This window comes from Bison bison, unplaced genomic scaffold (assembly GCF_000754665.1).
Source record: "Bison bison bison isolate TAMUID 2011002044 unplaced genomic scaffold, Bison_UMD1.0 scf7180017864492, whole genome shotgun sequence".
In the NCBI taxonomy this organism is placed as follows: Eukaryota; Metazoa; Chordata; class Mammalia; order Artiodactyla; family Bovidae; genus Bison; species Bison bison.
The window spans coordinates 1354226-1375900 of NW_011495051.1; the positions used below are offsets into that span (position 1 = coordinate 1354226).

At 38.8% G+C, this 21675-nt stretch overlaps 1 protein-coding gene across 3 annotated transcripts in view; it reads right to left on the reverse strand.

Annotated features, from left to right (window-relative positions):
- The window catches only part of KIF3A (kinesin family member 3A), a 92600-nt gene that overhangs the window by 26827 nt on the left and 44098 nt on the right, over positions 1-21675 (reverse strand). For all 3 annotated transcript variants that reach the window (XM_010863603.1, XM_010863604.1, XM_010863602.1), the window contains exon 5: positions 18493-18598. In XM_010863603.1, coding sequence (XP_010861905.1) covers positions 18493-18598 — 106 coding nt within the window. The remainder of the gene's footprint in view (positions 1-18492; positions 18599-21675) is intronic.

Below are 21675 nucleotides of genomic sequence, written 5' to 3' on the forward strand. Positions count from 1 at the left end.
TTTCCCCATTTATTTGCCATCAAGTGATGGGACCGGATGCCATGATTTTCATTTTTTTGAATGTTGAGTTTTAAGCCAAATTTTTCACTCTCCTTTTTCACTTTCATCAAGAGGCTTTTTAGTTCCTCTTCGCTTTCTGCCATAAGGGTGGTGTCATCTGCATATCTGAGGTTATTGATATTTCTCCTGGCAATCTTGATTCCAGCTTGTGCTTCTTCCAGCCCAGCATTTCTCATGATGTACTCTGCATATAAGTTAAATAAGCAGGGTGACAATATACAGCCTTGACATACTCCTTTTCCTATTTGGAACCAGTCTGTGTTCCATGTCCAGTTCTAACTGTTGCTTCCTGACCTGCATACAGATTTCTCAAGAGGCAGATCAGGTGGTCTGGTATTCCCAGCTCTGCCCTATAAATAAATTCCTCAGTACCATTTTTCTAGATTCCATATATGTGCATTAGAATACGATATTTATCTTTCTCTTTCTGACTCACTTCACTCTGTATAATAGGTTCTAGGTTCATCCACCTCATCAGAACTAACTCAAACGTGTTCCTTTTTATGGCTGAGTAATATTCCATCGGGTATATATACCACAACTTCTTTATCCATTCATCTGTCAATGGGCATCTAGCTTGCTTCCACGTTCTAGCTATTGTAAATAGTGCTGCAGTGAACAATGGGATACATGTGTCTTTTTCAACCCTGGTTTCCTCAGGGTATATGCCTAGGAGTGGGATTGCTGGGTCATATGGTGGTTTTATTCCCAGGTTTTTAAGGAATCTCCATGCCATCTTCCACAGAGGCTGTATCAATTTACATTCCCACCAACAGTGCAAGAGCGATCCCTTTTCTGCACACCCTCCCCAGCATTTATTGTTTGTAGATTTTTTGATGATGACCATTCTGACTGGTGAGAGGTGATATCTCATTGTGGTTTTGATCTGCATTTCTCTAATAATGAGCGATGTTGAGCATCTTTTCATGTGTTTGTTAGCCTTCTGTATGTCTTCTTTGGAGAAATGGCTGTTTAGGTGTTTTGCCCACTTTTTGATTGGGTTGTTTGAGTTTCTAGCATTGATTTGTATGAGCTGCTTGTATATTTTGGAAATTAATCCTTTGTCAGTTGTTTCATGTGCTATTATTTTCTCCCATTCTGAGGGTTGTCTTTTCACCTTGCTTATACTTTCCCTTGCTGTGCAAAAGCTTTTAAGTTTAATCATGCCCCACTTATTTACTTTAGTTTTTGTTTTTTTATTTTTATTTTTAAACTTTACAATATTGTATTAGTTTTGCCAAATATCGAAATGAATCCGCCACAGGTATACATGTGTTCCCCATCCTGAACCCTCCTCCCTCCTCCCTCCCCATACCATCCCTCTGGGTCGTCACAGTGCACCAGCCCCAAGCATCCAGTATCGTGCATCAAACCTGGACTGGCAACTCGTTTCATACATGATATACATGTTTCAATGCCATTCTCCCAAATCTTCCCACCCTCTCCCTCTCCAACAGAGTCCATAAGACTGTTCTATACATCAGTGTCTCTTTTGCTGTCTCGTACACAGGGTTATTGTTACCATCTTTCTAAATTCCATATATATGCGTTAGTATACTGTATTGGTGTTTTTCTTTCTGGCTTACTTCACTCTGTATAATAGGCTCCAGTTTCATCCACCTCATTAGAACTGATTCAAACGTATTCTTTTTAAAGGCTGAGTAATACTCCATTGTGTATATGTACCACAGCTTTCTTATCCATTCATCTGCTTTTATTTCCCTTACTCTAGGAGGTGGGTCATAGAGGATCTTGCTTTATGTCATCGAGTGTTCTGCCTATGTTCTCCTCTAAGAGTTTTACAGTTTCTGGTCTTACATTTAGGTCTTTAATCCATTTTGAGTTTATCTTTGTGTATGGTGTTAGGAAGTGTTCTAATTTCATTCTTTGACATGCAGCTGTCCAGTTTTCCCAGCACCATTTATCAAAGAGGCTGTCTTTGCCCCATTGTATATTCTTGACTCCTTTGTCAAAAATAAGGTACCCAGAGGTGCATGGGTTTATTTCTGGGCTTTCTATCTTGTTCCATTAGTCTGTATTTCTGTTTTTGTTCCAGTACTGTCTTGATGACTGTAGCTTTGTAGCATAATCTGAAGTCAGGAAGGTTGACTCCTCCAGCTCCATTCTTCTTTCTCAAGACTGCTTTGGCTATTTGGGGTCTTTTGTGTTTCCATATGAACTGTGAAATTTTTTGTTCTAGTTCTCTGAAAAATGCCATTGGTAATTTGAGAGGGATTGCACTGAATCTGTAGACTGCATTTGGCAGTATAGTCATTATCACAATATTGATTCTTCCTACCCAGGAACATGGAATATCTCTCCATCTGTTTATGTTGTCTTTGATTTTTTTCATCAGCGTCACCAACCAGTCCATTCTGAAGGAGATCAGCCCTGGGATTTCTTTGGAAGGAATGATGCTAAAGCTGAAACTCCAGTACTTTGGCCACCTCAGGCAAAGAGTTGACTCATTGGAAAAGATTCTGATGCTGGGAGGGATTGCGGGCAAGAGGAGAAGGGGACAACAGAGGATGAGATGGCTGGATGGCATCACTGACTCAATGGATGTGAGTCTGAGTGAACTCCGGGAGTTGGTGATGGACAGGGAGGCCTGGCGTGCTGCGATTCATGGGGTTGCAGAGAGTCGGACACGACTAAGCGACTGATATGATCTGATCTGATCAGCATCTTATAATTTTCTGTATACAGTTCTTTTATCTCCTTAGGTAAGTTTATTCCTACATATTTAGTACTTTTTGTTGCAATGGTCAATGGGATTGATTCCTTAATTCCTCTGGTTTTTCATTGGTAGTATACAGAAACGTAAGTGATTTCTGTGTATTGATGTTGTATCTTGCAACTTTGCTAAATTCACCAATGAGCTCTAGTAATTTTCAGATACTATCTTTAGGGTTTTCTATGTACAGTATCATGTCATCTGCACACAGTGAGAGCTTTACTTCTTCTTTTCCAATCTGGATTCCTTTTTTTTTTCTCCTCTGATTGCTGTAGTTAGGACTTCCAGAACTATGTTGAATAATAGTGGTGAAAGTGGACACCTTTGTCTTGTTCCTGATCTTCGGGGGAATGCTTTCAGTTTGTCACCATTGAGAATAATGTTTGCTGTAGGCTTTTCATATATGCCTTTTACTACGTTAAGGTAGGTTCCTTCTATGCCCATTTCTGGAAAAGATTTAATCATAAATGGGTGGCGAATTTTGTCAAAGGCTTTTTCTGCATCTATTCAGATTATAATATGGTTTTTATCTTTCAAATTGTTAATATGGTATATCACATTGATTGATTTGCATATAATGAAGAATCCTTGGATTCCTGGAATAAACCCAACTTGATCATACTGTATAAGCTTTCTGATGTGTTGCTGAATTCTGTTTGCTAAAATTCTGTTGAGGATTTTTGCATCTATGTTTATCAGTGATATTGGCCTATAGCTTTCTTTTTTGGTGTTGTCTTTGTCTGGTTTTGGTATCAGGGTGATAGTGGCCTTGTAGAATGAGTTTGGAAGTGTTCCTTCCTCTGCCATTTCTTGAAAGAGTTTTAGAAGGATAGGCAATAGCTCTTCTCTAAATGTTTGATAGAATTCTCCTGTGAAGCCATCTGGTCCTGGGCTTTTGTTTTTGGGGAGGTTTTTTATCACAGCTTTAATTTCAGTGCTTATAATTGGATTGTTCATAATTTCGATTTCTTCCTGGTTCAATCTTGGAAGACTGAACTTTTCTAAGAACCTGTCCCTTTCTTCCAGGTTATCCATTTTATTGCCATATAGTTGTTCATAATAGTCTCTTATAATCCTTTGTATTTCTGCACTGTCTGTTGTAACCTCTCCTTTTTCATTTCTAATTTTATTGATTTGATTCTCCTCTTTTTCTTGATGAGTCTGGCTAAAGGTTTATCAATTTTATCTTCTCAAAGAATCAGCTTCTAGTTTTATTAATCTTTACTATTGTGTCTTTCATTTCTTTTTTATTTCTGCTCAGATCTTTATGACTTCTTTCCTTCTACTAATTTTGGGGGAGTTTTTTGTTCTTTTTCCAGTTGTTTTAGGGGTAAAGTTAGGTTGTCTAGTCTATGTTCTTGTTTCTTGAGGTAGGATTGTATTGCTATAAACTTCCCTCTTAGGACTGCTTTTGCTGCATCCCACAGGTTTTGAGTTGTCAGGTTTTCATTGTCATTTGTTTCTAGAAATTTTTTGATTTCCCTTTTGATTTCTTCAGAAACTTGCTGGTTATTTAGAAATGTGTTATTTAATCTCCATGTGTTTGTGTTTCTTACAGTTTTTTTTCTTGTAATTGATATCTAGTCTCATAGCGTTGTGGTCAGAGAAGATGTTTGATATGATTTCAATTTTCTTAAATTTACTGAGGTTTGATTTGTGACCCAAGATGTGGACTATCCTGGAGAATATTCTATGTGCACTTGAGAAGGTTTATTCTTCTGCATTTGGATGGAATGTCCTGAAGATAACTATGAGATCCATCTCATCTAATGCATTATTTAAGACTTTTGTTTCCTTATTAATTTTCTGTTTTGATGATCGGTCCATTGGTGTGAGTAGGGTGTTCAAGTCTCCTACTATTATTGCATTTATAGTCAATTACTCTTTTTAGGTCTGTTAGTATGTCTTATGTATTGAGGTGCTCCTATGTTGGGTGCATAGATATTTACAATTGCTATGTCTTCCTCTTGGATTGATTCCTTTATCATTACATAGTGTCCTTCCTTATCTCTTGTAATCTTCATTATTTTAAGGTGTATTTTGTCTGATAAAAGGACTGCTACTCCAGCTTTCTTTTGCTTCCCATTTGCATGGAATATATTTTTCCATCCTCTCACTTTCAGTCTATGTGTGTCTTTAGGTCTGAAGTGGGTTTCTTGTAGACAGCATATACATGGGTCTTAATTTTTTATCCATTCAGCCAGTCTGTGTCTTTTGGTTGGAGCACTTAATCCATTTACATTTAAAGTAATTATTGATATATATGTCCCTATTGCCATTTTCTTAATTGTTTAGGATTGATTTTGTAGATCTTTTTTCTTCTGTATTTCTTGACTATGTAAGTCCATTTAACATTTGTGGTAAAGCTGGTTTGGTGGTATTGAATTCTCTTAACTATTGCTTGTCTGAAAAGCTTTTGATTTCTCCATCAATTTTGAATGAGATCCTTGCTGGGTACAGTAATCTTGGTTGTAGATTTTTCCCTTTCAGTACTTTAAATATATCCTACCATTCTCTTCTGGCCTGCAGAGTTTCTGCTGAAAGATCAGCTGTGAAGCGTATGAGGTTTCCCTTGTATGTCACATGCTGCTTCTCCCTTGCTGCTTATAATATTCTTTGTGTTTAGTCTTTGTTAGTTTGATTGGTATGTGTCTCGGGGTGTTTCTCCTTGGGTTTACCCTGTACAGGACTCTTTGTGCCTCTTGTACTTGATTGGCTATTTCCTTTTCCATGTTGGGGAAATTTTCAGCTATAATCTCTTCAAAAATTTTTTCACATCCTTTCTTTTGCTCTTCTTCTGGGACCCCTAAAATTCAAATGTTGGTGCGTTTGATATTGTCCCAGATGTCTCTGAGACTATCCGCAGTTCTTTTCATTCTTTTTACTTTATTCTGCTCTTCAGAAGTTATTTCCACCATTTTATCTTCCAGGTCACTGATTTGTTCTTCTGTTTCAGATATTCTGCTATTGATTCCTTCTAGAGTATTTTTAATTTCAGTAATTGTGTTGTTTGTCTCTTCATGTTTATTCTTTAATTCTTCTAGGTCTTTGTTAATTGCTTCTTGCATTTTCTCCATTTTCTTTCAAGGTTTTTGATCATCTTTACTATCATTATTCTGAATTCTTTTTCTGATAGTTTGCCTATTTCCTCTCCATTTATTTGGACTTCGGTGTTTCTAGTTTGTTCCTTCATTTGTGTAGTATTTCTCTGCCTTTTATTTTTTTTTAACTTATTGTGTTTGAGGTCTCCTTTTCTCAGGCTTCAAGGTTGAATTCTTTCTTCCTTTTGGTTTCTGCCCTCATAAGGTTGGTCCAGTGGTTTGCATAAGTTTTGTATAGGGTGAAATTTGTTATGAGTTTTTGTTTGTTTGTTTTTCCTCTGATTGGCAAGGCTGAAGTGAAGTCGCTCAGTTGTGTCCGACTCTTTGCGACCCCATGGACTGTAGCCTATCAGGCTCCTCCGTCCATGGGATTTTCCAGGCAGGAGTGCTGGAGTGGACTGCCATTTCCTTCTCCAGGGGATCTTTCTGACCCAGGAATCGAACCCAGGTCTCCCTCATTGCAGGCTGAGTGAGGTGGTAACCCTGTCTGCTGATGATTGGGTTTGTATTTTTGTTTGGTTTGTTGTTTAAATGAGGGTTCCTGCACAGGTTGCTATTGATGGTTGGGTGATGCCGGGTCTTGTATTCCAGTGGTTTCCTCTGTGTGAGTTATCACTATTTGATACCGGGTTAGTTCTCTGATAGTCTAGGGTCTTGGTCTCCCACTCCAAAGGCTCAGGGCTTGATTTCTGGTCAGGAACAAAGATTCCACAAGTGGTTTGTTATGGCATTAAGTGAGATTAAAACAAATATCTAAAAATGAGAAACCAAAGATGAGCCCCAGACAAATGGCAGTTATAAAATCAGGCAAATAATAATTACAATAATGGAACATACACATATACATATATACCCACAAGCAAAGTCAAAACAGTCCAAAAAAAATCAAGTACAATAGACTGACCCAGCAAACAAAGGAAATCAAAAATTATATTTACCAGTTAGGAACAAACTAACTAAAGCACAAACTGGAAAACAAAACTAAGGCAAGGTGGCAAGTGGGGAATAAAGCAATGAAAAGAAGACTAACAAATATGTTGAGAAAGAAAGACTAGATATGCAAAGTTAAACAGAGGCAGATGAAGATTTATATACATTAAAGATTAACTGCAAGGGGAAAAGAATAGTGGGAAAGGCAAACAAAGGAAAAAATGTAGAAAAAATGTAACAGGTTTTAAAAAATTAAAAATTAAAATTATAAAAAAGAGAAAATAAAAACAGAAGAAAGAAAGAAAAAAGGAAAACTCCACAGAACTGCAAAAGCCCAACACAGATGCAGAGGTTTATAACAACAACAAAAAGTGTGACTGAATATACACATCTACATATATACCTATAAGCAAAATCAAAACAGTACAACAAAAATAAAGTACAATAGATTGATCCAGGGAACAAAGGGAACCAAAAATTATGTCTCAGTTCAGCTTAGTTACTCAGTCGTGTCCGACTCTTTGGAACCCCATGAACCACAGCACGCCAGGCCTCCCTATCCATCACCAACTCCCAGAGTCCACCCAAACCCATGTCCATCGAGTCAGTGATGCCATCCAACCATCTCATCCTCTTTCGTCCCCTTCTCCTCCTGCCCTCAATCTTTCCCAGCATCAGGGTCTTTTCCAATGAGTCAGCTCTTCACATCAGGTGGCCAAAGTACTGGAGTTTCAGCTTCATCATCAGTCCTTCCAATGAACACCCAAGACTGATCTCCTTGCAGTCCAAGGGACTCTCAAGAGTCTTCTCCAACATCACAGAACAAAACTAACTAAAGCACAAACTGAAAAACAAAACTAAGGCAAGATGTCAATTGGGGTATAAAGCAATGAAAATAAAACTAACAAATATGTTGAGAGGAAAGGAAAGAAAGAAAAGAAAGAAAGAATAGATACGCAAAGTTAAATAGAAGTAGATAAAGATTTATATATATTAAAGATTAGCAAGGGGAAAAGAACAGTGGGAAAAGCAAACATGGGAATAAATGCAGAAAAATAATAATAGATTTTTAAAATTAAAGAGAAAAGGAAAAAAAAAAAAAGGAAAACTCCCCAGAACTGCAAAAGCCCAACACAGAGGCAGAGATTTACAACAATTAAAAAAATGTGACTGAGAAAAAAGAGAAAAGAAAAAAAGCTCAAAAGCTTAATTAGATTTCATAGTGCCAATAAAATTGACAACTACAATAGGGCGGGGAGAGAAAAAAAGGGGAAAAAAATCCAAAAGAATATACAGAACAAGTCAAAACATAAGAATAATAGATGTTTTTCTTGAGTCACTGCTGTCAGTCTTTCCCTCGCTGGGAGTCACAGTCCACCTCACCTCCCTAGGATGCCCTCCAACACTGTGCTGATCTCTGGACCTGCTGTGGGGTCAGCCCAGATCCTAATCTGGTCCTACTTCTCTGTGTTCTTGCCTCCAATGTCCACAGCTATCAGAACTAGTGCGTTTTCTTTTGTGGGAGCTCTCAATGACCCTTTATATATTCCAGAGACAGAGTCTGCGTAGTTGATCATGTGGATTTAATCTGCAGCTTGTACAGCTGGTGGGAGGGTTCTGGGTCTTCTTCCTTAGTTACACTGCCCCTGGGTTTCAACTGTGGTTTTATTTCCACCTCTGCATGTAGGTCGTCCACTGGGGTTTGCTCCTGAGGCTACCCTGGATGACTTGGGTCTGCCCCAGTGAGGACCAGGTGAGGAGGTGGTGCAGCTGCTTGGGTCGCAGGGGTTCTGGAAGCACCTGGTACTCAGGGGAGTCAGCGGCTAGGGCAGCAGGAGATATAGTGCTCTAGAAAGGTATGACAATACCCTTTGGCCATAGCGTATTGGCCAATATGCTCCAGTATTCTTGCCTGGAAAAGCCCCCTCCCTGACAGAGAAGCCTAGTAGGCCACAGTCTACAGGGTAGCAAAGAGTCAGACACTACGGAAGCGACCCTGCATGCATAGGCCCAAGATTTTTTTGCCTGTGGCAGCTTTGCCCCAGTGAGAGTTGAACATGAAAATGGCGCGGCTGCTTGGCTTGCGGGGACCCTTGTGGTGCCAAGTGTGCAGGGACAGGGACTGCCTCTGCCGCAGGAGTTATGGCCCTATCAGAGTCTTTTTTCTAGCCTCTTATAGCTGGCAATCAGAAGACTTCTTTGGCCAGTCTCTCTCCGCACAATCAGGCGCTGAGAGGCTTGCCTGCAGTCCTTCTCTGTTATTCAGAGCATCAGGCACAAAGAAGGGCCCCCCTGGCTGGGGTCCTACTCTGTAGTTTGGCGCATCAGGCGTTTGATGGGCCAGCCTCTCTATTGTTCAGCTGCACATGCTGGCATGTGGGGGGAGAGAGGCTATGGTAATGGCTCCACCCGCTACGTGTGACACAGCGTATGACCTTGCTTCCATAGCTGCCCCGCTTTCCTCCACAGGCATTTCCCACCATAATCTCCTCCCTCACATCCCCTCCGTCTCTCCACAGCCCTCGCCACGGGGGATTGCTCCACAATCCCTAAACTCCAGCCCCCAGCCGCTACACCATCTGGGGTACGTATGGCTGCAGCAAGGACTGATTCTCATTCCATTTAGGCTGCCACAGATCAGCTGTTTCACTCTCAGCCTTAAATGTTTCTCCTCTGTCTAGACAATTGCCCCGAGGTAGGGACCGGACCTCTGCTTCAGCTCCCCCACCTGCCAAAGGTCCGGTCCTACTAACACTACTGTTCTTCCCCCTAGTTCCTTCCTCCTACTGAGTTTTGCATGAGTCAATACATCCTTTTCTGCCCGTCAGGTACTCCTGTCCACCCTCAGCTGGTGTTCTGCACACACTTCTGTGTCTGAAGGTATATTCCTGGAGAGAGATGTACTCCACACATACCTGCTCCTCCACCATCTTGTTCTCTGCATGTATCTTTTCAAATTATACTTTTGTCTGGATATATTCCCAGGAGTGGGGCTGCTCACCTATATGGCCAACTCTAGTTTTCTAAGGAACCTCCATACTATTTTCCATAGTGGCTGCACCAAATTTACAGTCACCAGTAGTGTAGGATTCCCTTCCCCCCTCCCACTCCACCCTGAATATTTAATTTTTGCACTCAATGTATTTATTAAGATTATTTTCCTTTCTGCTATCTTAGGTCTTCAAATCTCTTTACCTTCCTTTCATTTTATTTCTCCCATTAGAATTTTTTCATTTTCCTTGGACAAATCTCACATATCAAGTTAAATTAATTTTTAAGTAGTTAATGGAAGGTTTTGGTCACTATTACAAATATATTATGTTAAATTTTTTAATCAAATAAACAATACATGAACATATTCTTAATACAAAAATTTAAAAATACAAACATACATAAAGCAAAGAGAATGCTCCCTTACAGCCCTTTCTTTCCATCTTATTTCCCTTTCACTAAAGTTAACAACTATTAAATGTCTTTTCATTCGCACTTCACATACACACATGTAAACACACACACACAATACCTAAATATATAATAGTTTAATAACTTGGCTTTCTTAACACATATATAAATAGGATAATGCAGTACATACTTTGCTAGTTAGCTTTCTTTTTCACTTGCATCTATAAAGTCTTTTGAGTCTCTACATGTAGATTTAACCCAGGGTTGTTTTTTATAGCTTCATTATAGTCCATAGTATTTTTGCACCATAATTTATATAACCAATATTTTACTGATGATTAGATTGCATCAAACTTCTTGCTCTTAAAAATAATGCTGCAATAAGGTATTTTTTGTTCACACCAAAAAATATCTTTCTAGAATATATTTAATATATCTAGAAATAGAAACAGTGGGTCAAAGGACTGCATTCTTAAAATTTCAACAGATACACTTATATTACCCTTCAAAAATGCTGTATATTTCCATCACCACTGACCATTTCTTCAGAGTATCACCAACCTGGATATCCTTTCATCCAAACTGATGAGTAAAATATCTCCCTTTGTTGTTTTAATATACATTTCCTGATTACTTGTGAAGTTAAACATCCTTTCATATACTTACTGCTGTGGATAGTTCTTCTGTGAACAACATATTCACATATAGCTTTTGCTCATTTTCCTGTAAAAAATTTTGGTCTTCTATTTTTCTATTATTTGGCTTCTAAGAAGGCAATTGATTTTTTTTAAATTTTTGCTTCATTTCCCTGAGTTTGCTAGATTTTAGTCTAATCATAAATTAAAAAAAAAAAAAATGTTTACCTGTGATTGGTTCAAGATGGCAGAGTAGAAGGACGTGCACTCATCTTTTCCTGCGAGAGCACCAAAATTGCAACTAGCTGTTGAACAAACAACATCAGGAAGACACTGGAACTCACCAAAAAAAAAAAGACACCCTCACATCCAAAGACAAAGGAGAAGACTCAACGAGACGGTAGGAGGGGTGCAATCACAATAAAATCAAATCTTAAACCCACTGGGTGGGTAAACCACAAACGAGAACAGTAATACCTAGGCCTCACATCAGGCTTTCCAACCTGGGGATCCAACAATGGGACAGGGAATCCCCAGGGAATCTGTCTTTGAAGGCCAGCAGGATTTGATTACAGGACTCCCACAGGACTGTGGGGAAACAGAGACTCCACTCTTGGAGGGCACAAATAAAACCTTGTGTGCACCAGGACCCAGGGGAAAGAAAGAGTGAGCCCACAGGAGACTGATATGAGTGTTTGAGGGTCTCCTGCAGAAGTGTCGGTTGGCGGTGGCCCGTCACAGAAATGGAGAGCAGCAGTCTTGGGAGATGCGTCTCGGCCTAAGTCCTCTTGGAGGTAGCCAAGAGCCCTATCATAGAACCTACAGACTCCAGGACTGGGTTGCCTCAAGCCAAACTAACAGGGAGCGAGGGCAGCCCCTTCATCAGCAGACAACTGGATTAGTTTTACTGAGTATGGCCCTGCCAACCAGAGCAAGACCCACTGTTCCCCAAAACCAATCCCTACCATCCAGAAGCTTGCACAAGCCCCTTATCCTCATCCACCAGAAGGCAGACAGAAAAAGCAGTAACTATAATCCTGTGTTCTCCAGAACTAATATCATAATCACAGAAAGCTAACCAGAATGAAAAGAAATAGGATTATGTCCCAGATAAAGGAACAAGATAAATCCCCAGAAAAACAATGAAATGGAGATAGATAACCCTCTAGAAAAAGAACTCAGAATAATGACAGCGACAACAATCCAGGATCTCAGAAAAAGAATGGAGAAGATGCGAGAAATGTTTACCAAAGACCTAGAAGAACTAAAGAACAAACAAACAGAGATGAACAATACACTATAAGGAATCAACAGCAGAATAACTAAGGCAGAAGAATGGATAAGTGACTCAAGACAAAATGGTGGAAATCACTGCTGCAAAACAGAATATAGAAAAAAGAATGAAAAGAAATGAGACCTAAGAGACCCCAGGACAACATTAAATGCACCAGTTTTCGCACTGTAGGGATGCTAGAAGAAGAGAGAGAGAAAGGACCTGAGAAAATATCTGAAGAGATACCAACTGTAAACTTCCCTAACATGGGAAAGGAAATAGTCAACCAAGTCCAGGATACAAAGGGAATCTGGACAAACCCAAGGAGGAACACACCAAGGCACACAGTAATCAAACAGACAAAAATTAAAGACAAAACCAATAAGGGAAAAAAGACAACATACAAAGGAAATCCCATAATGTTATCAGCTAATTTCTCAACAGAAACTCTACAAGCCAGAAAGGAATGGCACAATATATTCCAAGTAATAAAAGAGAAGAACCTTCAATGAAGAATACTGTACCCAGCAAGACTCTCATTCAGATTAGATGGAGAAATCAAAAGCTTACCAGACAAGCAAAACCTAAGAGAATTCAGCACCATGAGACCAGCTGTGCAGCAAATGTTAAGGGAACTTCTCTAGGCAGGAACACAAGAGAAGGAAAAGATCTACAAAATAAACCTAAAACAATTAACAAAATGGTAATAGGATCACACATATCGATAATTACCTTAAATGTAAATGGATTAAATGCACCAACATAGACTGGCTGGCTTGGTAGATACAAAAATAAGACCTATACATATGTTGTCTATATGTTGTCTCAGACCTATGGATACTTACAGATTGAAAGTAAGAGGATGGGAGAAAGTATTTCATGCAAACGTCAATCATAAGAAATCTGGAGCAGCAACACTCATATCAGAGAAAATAAACTTTAAAACAAAGATGGTTATAAGAGACAAAGGACACTACATAATGATCAAGGGTTCAATCCAAGAAGATATAACAATGATAAATATATATGGACCCAACACAGGAGCACTTCTATGTAAGGCAAATACTAACAAACATAAAGGAAGAAATAGACAGTACCATAACAACAGTGGGGTACTTTAATCTCCACTTCTATCAATGGACAGATCATCCAGACAGAAAATCAGTAAGGAAACACAGGCCTTAAATGACACTATAGACAAGTTGGATTTAATCGATATTTATAGAATATTCCATCCAAAAGCAGCAGACTATGCATTCTTCTCAAGCACACACAGAACATTCTCCAGGACTGACCACATGCGGGGCCACAAGGCGAGCTTCAGTAAATTTAAGAAAACCAAAACCATATCAAGCATCTTTTCTGATCACAATGCTGCAAGATTAGAAATAAACTACAAGGAAAAGACTCTAGGAAACACAAACATGTGTGTTTAGCTAAATAATATTCTACTAAACAACCACTGGATCACTGAAAAAAATCAAAGAAGAAAAAAAAATACTTAGAGACAAACGAAAATGAAAGCACAACGGTCCAAAAAATAATGGGATGCAGCAAAAGCGGTTCTAAGAGGGAAGTTGACAGCAATACAATCCTACCTCAAGAAACAAGAAAATCTCAAATAAACGACCAAACTTTACACCTAAAACAACTAGAGAAAGAAGAATGAACAAAACCTAAAGTTAGTAGAAGGAAGGAAATCATAAAGATCAGAGAAGAAATAGAGACAAAGAAAACAATCATAAAGATCAATGAAACTAAAAGCTGATTCTTTGAAAAGATAAACAAAATGGATAAACTTTTAGCCAGATTCATCAAGAAAAAAAAGGGAGAGGACTCAAATCAGTAAAATTAGAAATGGAAAAGACGTTATAACTGACTCCACAGAAAAACCAAGGATTTTAAGAGACTACTATGAACAACTGTATGCCAAAAAAATGGACAACCTGGAAGAAATGGACAAATTCCTAGAAAGGTACAGTCTTCCTGAACCAGGAAGAAACAGAAAATATGAACAGATCAATCCCAAGCACTGAAACTGTGATTAAAAATCTCCCAATAAACAAAAGCCCAAGACCCGATGGCTTCACAAACAAATTTTATCAAACATTTAGAGAAGAGTTAATACCTATCCTTCTGAAACTGTTCCAAAAAGTTGCATAGGAAGGAAAACTTCCAAACTCATTTTATGAGGCCACCATCACCCTGATATCAAAATCAGAAAAAGATACTACAAAAAAAGAAAATCATAGGCCAATACCACTGATGAACACAGATCTAAAAATCCTCAACAAAATACTAGCAATTTATATCCAACAATACATTAAAAAGATCATACACCATGATCAAGTGGGATTCATCACAGGGATGCAAGGATTTTTCAACATCCACAAACCCATCACTGTAATATACCACCTCAACAAACTGAAGAATAAAAACCACATGACCATCTCAACAGATGCAGAAAAAGCTTTTGACAAAATTCAGCACATTTTTATGATAAAAACTCTCCAGAAAGTGGGCACAGAGGATATATACCTCAACATTAAAAAAGACCATATACGACAAGCCTACAGCTTGCATCATACTCAATGGTGAAAAGCTGAAAGCATTCCCTCTAATATTAGGAACAAAACAAGGATGTCCACTCCCACCACTTTTATTCAACATAGTTTTGGAAGTCCTAGCTACAGCAATCAGAGAAGAAAAAGAAATAAAGGGAATCCAAATTGGAAAAGAATAAGTTAAACCGTCACTGTTTGCAGATGATATGATACTGTAAGTAGAAGATCCTAACGATGCTGCCAGAAAACTACTAGAACTCATCAATGAATGTGGTAAAGTTGCAGGTTACAAAATTAATACACAGAAATCTGTTGCATTTCTATACACTAACAACGAAAGATCAGAAAGATAAATTCAAAAAGCAATTCCATTTACCTCTGTATCAAAAAGAATAAAATACCTAGGAATAAACCTAAGGAATAAAATACCTAAGGAGACAAAAGATGTGTACTCTGAAAACTATAAGATGTTGATGAAAGAAATCAAAGAAGACATAAACAGATGGAAAGATAAACCACGTTCAAGGACTGGAAGAATCAATATTGTCAAAATGACTATGCAATCCCTATCAAATTACCAATGACGTTTTTCACAGAACTAGAACAACAACAACAACAAAATCTCAAAATTTGTATGGAGATACGAAAGACCCCAAATAGCCAAGCAATCTTGAAATAGGAAAACAGAGCTGGAAGAATCAGGCTCCCTGACTTCAGACTATACTACAAAGCCACAATCATCGTAACAGTATGGTACTGGCACAAAAACAGAAATACAGATCAATGGAACAGGACAGAAAACCCAGAAATAAGCCCATGAACCTATGGTCAATTAATCTATGACAAAGGAGGCAAGACCACACAATGTTTGAAGTCGGTCTCTTCAACAAATGGTGCTGAGAAAACTGGACAGCCACATGTCAAAAAATGAAATTACATCATTCCTTAATTCCATACACAAAAATAAGCTCAAAATGGATTAAAGATCTAAATGTGAGAAGGGATACCATAAAACTCCTAGAAGAAAACATAGGCAGAACACCCTCAGACATAAATCACAGCAACATTTTCTTTGATCCATCTCCCAGAACAATGGAAATAAAAGCAAAAATAAACAAATGGGATCTACTTAAACTCAAAAGCTTTTGCACAGCAAAGGAAACAATAAACGAAATGAAAAGACAACCCACAGATTGGGAGAAAATATTTGCAAATGATGTGACCTATAAGGGATTAGTCTCTAAAATTTACAAACAGTTTATGATGCTTAATAGCATCAAAACAAACAACCCACTCAAAAAATGGGCAGAAGACCTGAATAGAGATTTCTCCAAAGAGGACATACAGATGGCCAATAGGCACATGAAAAAATGTTCAGTGTAGCTAGTTATTAGAGAAATACAAGTCAAAACTACAATGAGATATCACCTCACACCAGTCAGAATGGTTATCATCAAAAAATTCACCAACAAATGCTAAAGAGGGTGTGGAGAGAAGGGAACCCTCCTGCACTGTTGGTGGGAATGTAAATTGATACAGCCACTATGGAGAACAGTATGAAGGTTCCCTAAAAGACTAAAAATGGTTACTATGTGATCCTGTAATCCCACTCCTGGGCATATACCCAGAGAAAAATATAATCCAAAAGGATACACACACCACAATGTTCACTGCAGCACTGTATGCAAATAGCCAAGACACGGAAGCAACCTAAATGTCCATCAACAGAGAAACGAATAAAGGTGCGGTACATACATACAATGGAGTATTATTCAGCCATTAAAAAGGATGAAATAATGATATTTGCAGCAACATGGGTAGACCTTGAGCGTGTCATACTGAGTGAAGTAAGTCAGAGGAGAAATATCATATGACATCCCTTATATGTGGAATCTAAAAAGAAATGATACAAATGAACTTACTTACAAAACAGACTTAGAAAAGGAACTTATGGTTGCGGGGGAGGAGGTGAGGGACTTAGGGACTTTAGGAAGGTAATGTACATACTGCTATATTTAAAATGGATAACCAACAAGGGCCTATTGTACAGCACATGGGACTCTGCTCAATGTTATGTGCCAGTCTAGATGGGAGGAGGGTTTGAGGAAGAATGGATACATGTGTATCTACGGCGGAGAACCTTTGCTGTTCACCTGAAACTACCTCAACACTGTTAACGGGCTACACCCCAATACAAAATACAAAGTTTCATGTTAAAAAAAAAAGTTTACTTTCTATGTTCTTATCTTTTACCTCAAACTTCTAATTGCTGTTAGCAACATCATTAGTACTGGGACAGAGAGGCAAGGGAGAGGGAGATCAGCAATATTGCAGAAGTTTTTCATTCTTTATAAAAAACCTGAAAATTACTAAGAAGAATGCCACTTTGTTTGCCTTCTTAGCAATAAAAGGAACACATTATAGTGCTGGAGTTTTCTTTAAGCTGAATATATATTTTTAATTTTTTAATTGGAAGATACTTACTTTACAGTGTTGTGTTGGTTTTTGCCTTACAACAACATGAATCAGTCATGACTATATGTGTGTGTGTGTGTGTGTGTGTGTGTGTGTGTATGAACTGAAGTGTGAAGTGCAAGTTGCTCAGTCATGTCTGACTCTTTGCAACCCCATGGACTACACAGTCCACAGAATGCTCCAGGCCAGAATACTTGAGTGAGTATCCGTACCCTTCTCCAAGGGATCTTTCCAACCCATGAATCAAACCCAGGTCTCCCACACTGCAGGCAGATTCTTTACCAGCCACAAGGGAAGCCCATATATATTTCACCTCCCTCTTGAGCCTCCCTCCCAACCTCCCCCCAGCCAATCCACCCCTCTTGGGTGTCACAGGGCGCCAGGCTGGGCTCCCTGTGTTATGCAGCAGCTTCCCACTAGCTAGCTATTTAACACATGGTAGTATACATATGGCACCCCACTCCACTGTTCTTGCCTGGAGAATCCCAGGGACGGGGAAGCCTGGTGGGCTGCCGTCTATGGGGTCGGCACAGAGTCGGACACGACTGAAGCGACTTAGCAGCAGCAGCAGTATACATATGTCAATGCTGCTTTCACAATACATCCCACCCTCTCCTTCCCCTGTTGTGGCCTACAAGACTGTTCTCTACATCTGTGTCTCTACTGCTGCCCTGCAAATAGGTTCATCAGTACCATTTTTCTAGATTCTATATGTGTATGTTAATATACAATATTTGTTTTTCTCTTTCTGACTTACTTTACTCTGTGTAACAGGCTCTAGGTTCATCCACCTCAGTTCAACTAATTCACATTCGTTCCTTTTTGTGGCTGAGTGGTTACTGCTAACTAACAGTGTAGATTCACATACTCATTCTGACACTTATTAAACAGTATATGACCTTAGATAATTTACTTTAAATGTCAGTTTTCTCAGCCATAATATAGGAATTTAATACCTTAATAAAGTCCATCCTGAGGATTAAAAGAGACCATTCTTACAAAGCATTTGCACAAGTACTTGCCACATGGTAAGAACTCAATAAATGTTACCAATATTATTACAGCTAACAAGAGACAGTGATATGAGTGTCTCAGATACAGCATTATCAATAAGCAACAAAATTTTGGACAACATAGAAAGCAATCTGTGATATCTTTCATTCGTGTATCCTTTCCACACAGTAAATAATCAAAGAGAAATGGTTAACAAGAAACTGAAAAATCCACTCTTTATGGTGCAAAGTGTCATAGCAACTTTGCTTCTAAACCAGACTACACGACATGTAACTGTTTAATCACAATTAAGCACTACACTTACGATTCTTGTGGCCCAGTGTCATAATTCTATCCATATCATCAGCATTATTGACCACATAAGCTGATAAATCCTTGATATAAACTCCCACATCGGGTCTTTCTTTCACCTAAAAAAAAATAAAAATACAGATTTTACACATATATCCATAGTTCTTCCTCAGGTATTTACCGAATATCTACTACATGTCAGACGCTGCTAGATAGTGAGGACAGGGTGATGAACGAGGCAGAGTTTCTACACGGTGGAAGCAAAAATCTGCAGGGAGAACATACAAATAAATAATTACACACAAAAATTATTTTAACTGTGATAATGCCATGAAAAAAAAAAATACAGGAAACTACAGGAGAATACATTATGGAGAGACTTAAGCTAGTGAAACAGGGACAGGGTAAGTTTCCCCAAGATGATGTTTAAGCTAAGATCTGAAGAAACAGCAGGTTCAATCTGTGTGTTAGAATAGGAGAAAAGAGTATGTGCAAGAAGCCTGAAATAAGAAAAACTAGGTAACTTAAAAAATGAAAACCAACTAAACAAACAAAAGCCAAGTAAAGAGTGGGCAGCACAGGGGAAACAGGTGGGATATCTGGCTAAAGAGGTAAGCAAAAATAAGACTAAGCATAGTTATTGGACAAATTTGATTTTATTGAACTAACTATAGTTGATTTACACTGTTGTGCTAGCTTCTGGTATACAGCAGGGTGACTCAGATTACATACATATACACACATACACATTCTTGTTCATATTCTTTTCCATTATGGTTATTACAGGATATTGTACCATATGGTAGGACCTTGTTGCTTTTTATTCTATATATAATAGTTTGCACCTGCTAATCCCAAACCCCTAATCCATCCCTCCTGCACTCCCCCAACCTTGGCAGCCACAAGTCTGTTTTCTATGTCTGTGAGTCTGTTTCTGTTTCACAAATAAGTTAATTTTTAGCTATATTTTAGATTTCACAAAAAAACCAACATTGTAGTATTTGTCTAACTTGCTTCACTTAAAGTATGATAGTCTCTAGGTTCATCCATGCTGCTGCAAATGGCATTATTTCATTCCTTTTCACGACTGAGTAGTATTCCATTGCATATATATATACCACATTTTCTTTGTCCATTTATCTGTCGATGAACATTTAGGTTGTTTCCATGTGTTGGCTACTATAAATAGTGCTGCTGTTTATATTCTGACTTGGACCCTCTATCCACATCCTTTCTGCTTCACCAAGAAATGAGTGTCCACTTAAAAATATGCACAACCTAAACTTAAGAACTGTGTCTTTATTCAGTGGACATACTAAATATTTAAGCCCAAGAGACAGTCTCTCAGATGGCTCTGAGGAACTGTTCAGAAGAGGTAAGGGAGCATGTATATTTTCAAATTAGAGTTCTGACTGAATATATACACAGGAATGGAATTGCTGGGTCACTTGGCAACTCTAGTTTTCTGAGGAATCTACACACTGTTTTTCATAGTGGCTGCACCAATTTACATGCCCACCAACAGTGCAGGAGGACTCCCTTTTCTGCCCACCATCTCCAGCATTTACAAACTTTTTAATGATGGCCAGTCTGACTGCTGTGAGGTGATACCTCACTGTAGTTTTGATTTGCACTTCTCTAATTATTGGTCTTTATCTTAAGAGCAATTTGAAACCACTAGAGTATTTCACACAGGTAAGTGAAATAATCAGATCTATGGAATCAGCGAACTCAAATGGACTGGAATGGGTGAAATTAACTCAGATGATCATTATATCTACTATTGCGGGCAGGAATTCCTCAGAAGAAATGGAGTGGCCATCATGGTCAACAAGAGTCCGAAATGCAGTACTTGGATGCAGTCTCAAAAACGACAGAATGATCTCTGTTCGTTTCCAAGGCAAACCATTCAATATCACAGTAATCCAAGTCTATGCCCCAACCAGTAACGCTGAAGAAGCTGAAGTTGAACGGTTTTATGAAGACCTACAAGACCTTTTAGAACTAACACCCAAAAAAGATGTCCTTTTCATTATAGGGGACTGGAATGGAAAAGCAGAAGTCAAGAAACACCTGACTGCTGCTGCTAAGTCGCTTCAGTCGTGTCCGACTCTGTGCGACCCCATAGACGGCAGCCCACTAGGCTCCTCTGTCCCCGGGATTCTCCAGGCAAGAACACTGAAGTGGGTTGCCATTTCCTTCTCCAAGGCATGAAAGTGAAAAGTGAAAGTGAAGTCACTCAGTTGTGCCCAACTCCTAGCAATCCCATGGACTGCAGCCCACCAGGCTCTTCCGACCATGGGATTTTCCAGGCAAGAATACTGGAGTGGGGTGCCATTGCCTTCTCCTAGAAACACCTGGAGTAACAGGCAAATCTGGCCTTGGAATACGAAATGAAGCAGGGCAAAGACTAATAGAGTTTTGCCAAGAAAATGCACTGGTCATAACAAACACCCTCTTCCAACAACACAAGAGAAGACTCTCTACATGGACATCACCAGATGGTCAACATGGAAATCAGACTGATTGTATTCTTTGCAGCCAAAGATGGAGAAGCCCTATACAGTCAGCAAAAACAAGACCAGGAGCTGACTGTGGCTCAGATCATGAACTCCTTATTGCCAAATTCAGACTTAAATTGAAGAAAGTAGGGAAAACCACTAGACCATTCAGGTATGACCTAAATCAAATCCCTTATGATTATACAGTGGAAGTGAGAAATAGATTTAAGGGCCTAGATCTGATAGAGTGCCTGATGAACTATGGAATGAGGTTCGTGACATTGTACAGGAGACAGGGATCAAGACCATCCCCATGGAAAAGAAAGGCAAAACAGCCAAATGGCTGTCTGGGGAGGCCTTACAAATAGCTGAGAAAAGAAGAGAAGCGAAAAGCAAAAGAGAAAAGGAAAGATATAAGCATCTGAATGCAGAGTTCCAAAGAATAGCAAGAAGAGATAAGAAAGCCTTCCTCAGTGATCAATACAAAGAAATAGAGGAAAACAACAGAATGGGAAAGACTAGGGATCTCTTCATGAAAATCCAAGATACCAAAGGAACATATCATGCAAAGATGAGCTCAATAAAGGATAGAAATGGTATGGACCTAACAGAAGCAGAAGATATTAAGAAGAGATGGCAAGAATACACAGAAGAACTGTACAAAAAAAGAGCTTCACGACCCGGATAATCACGAT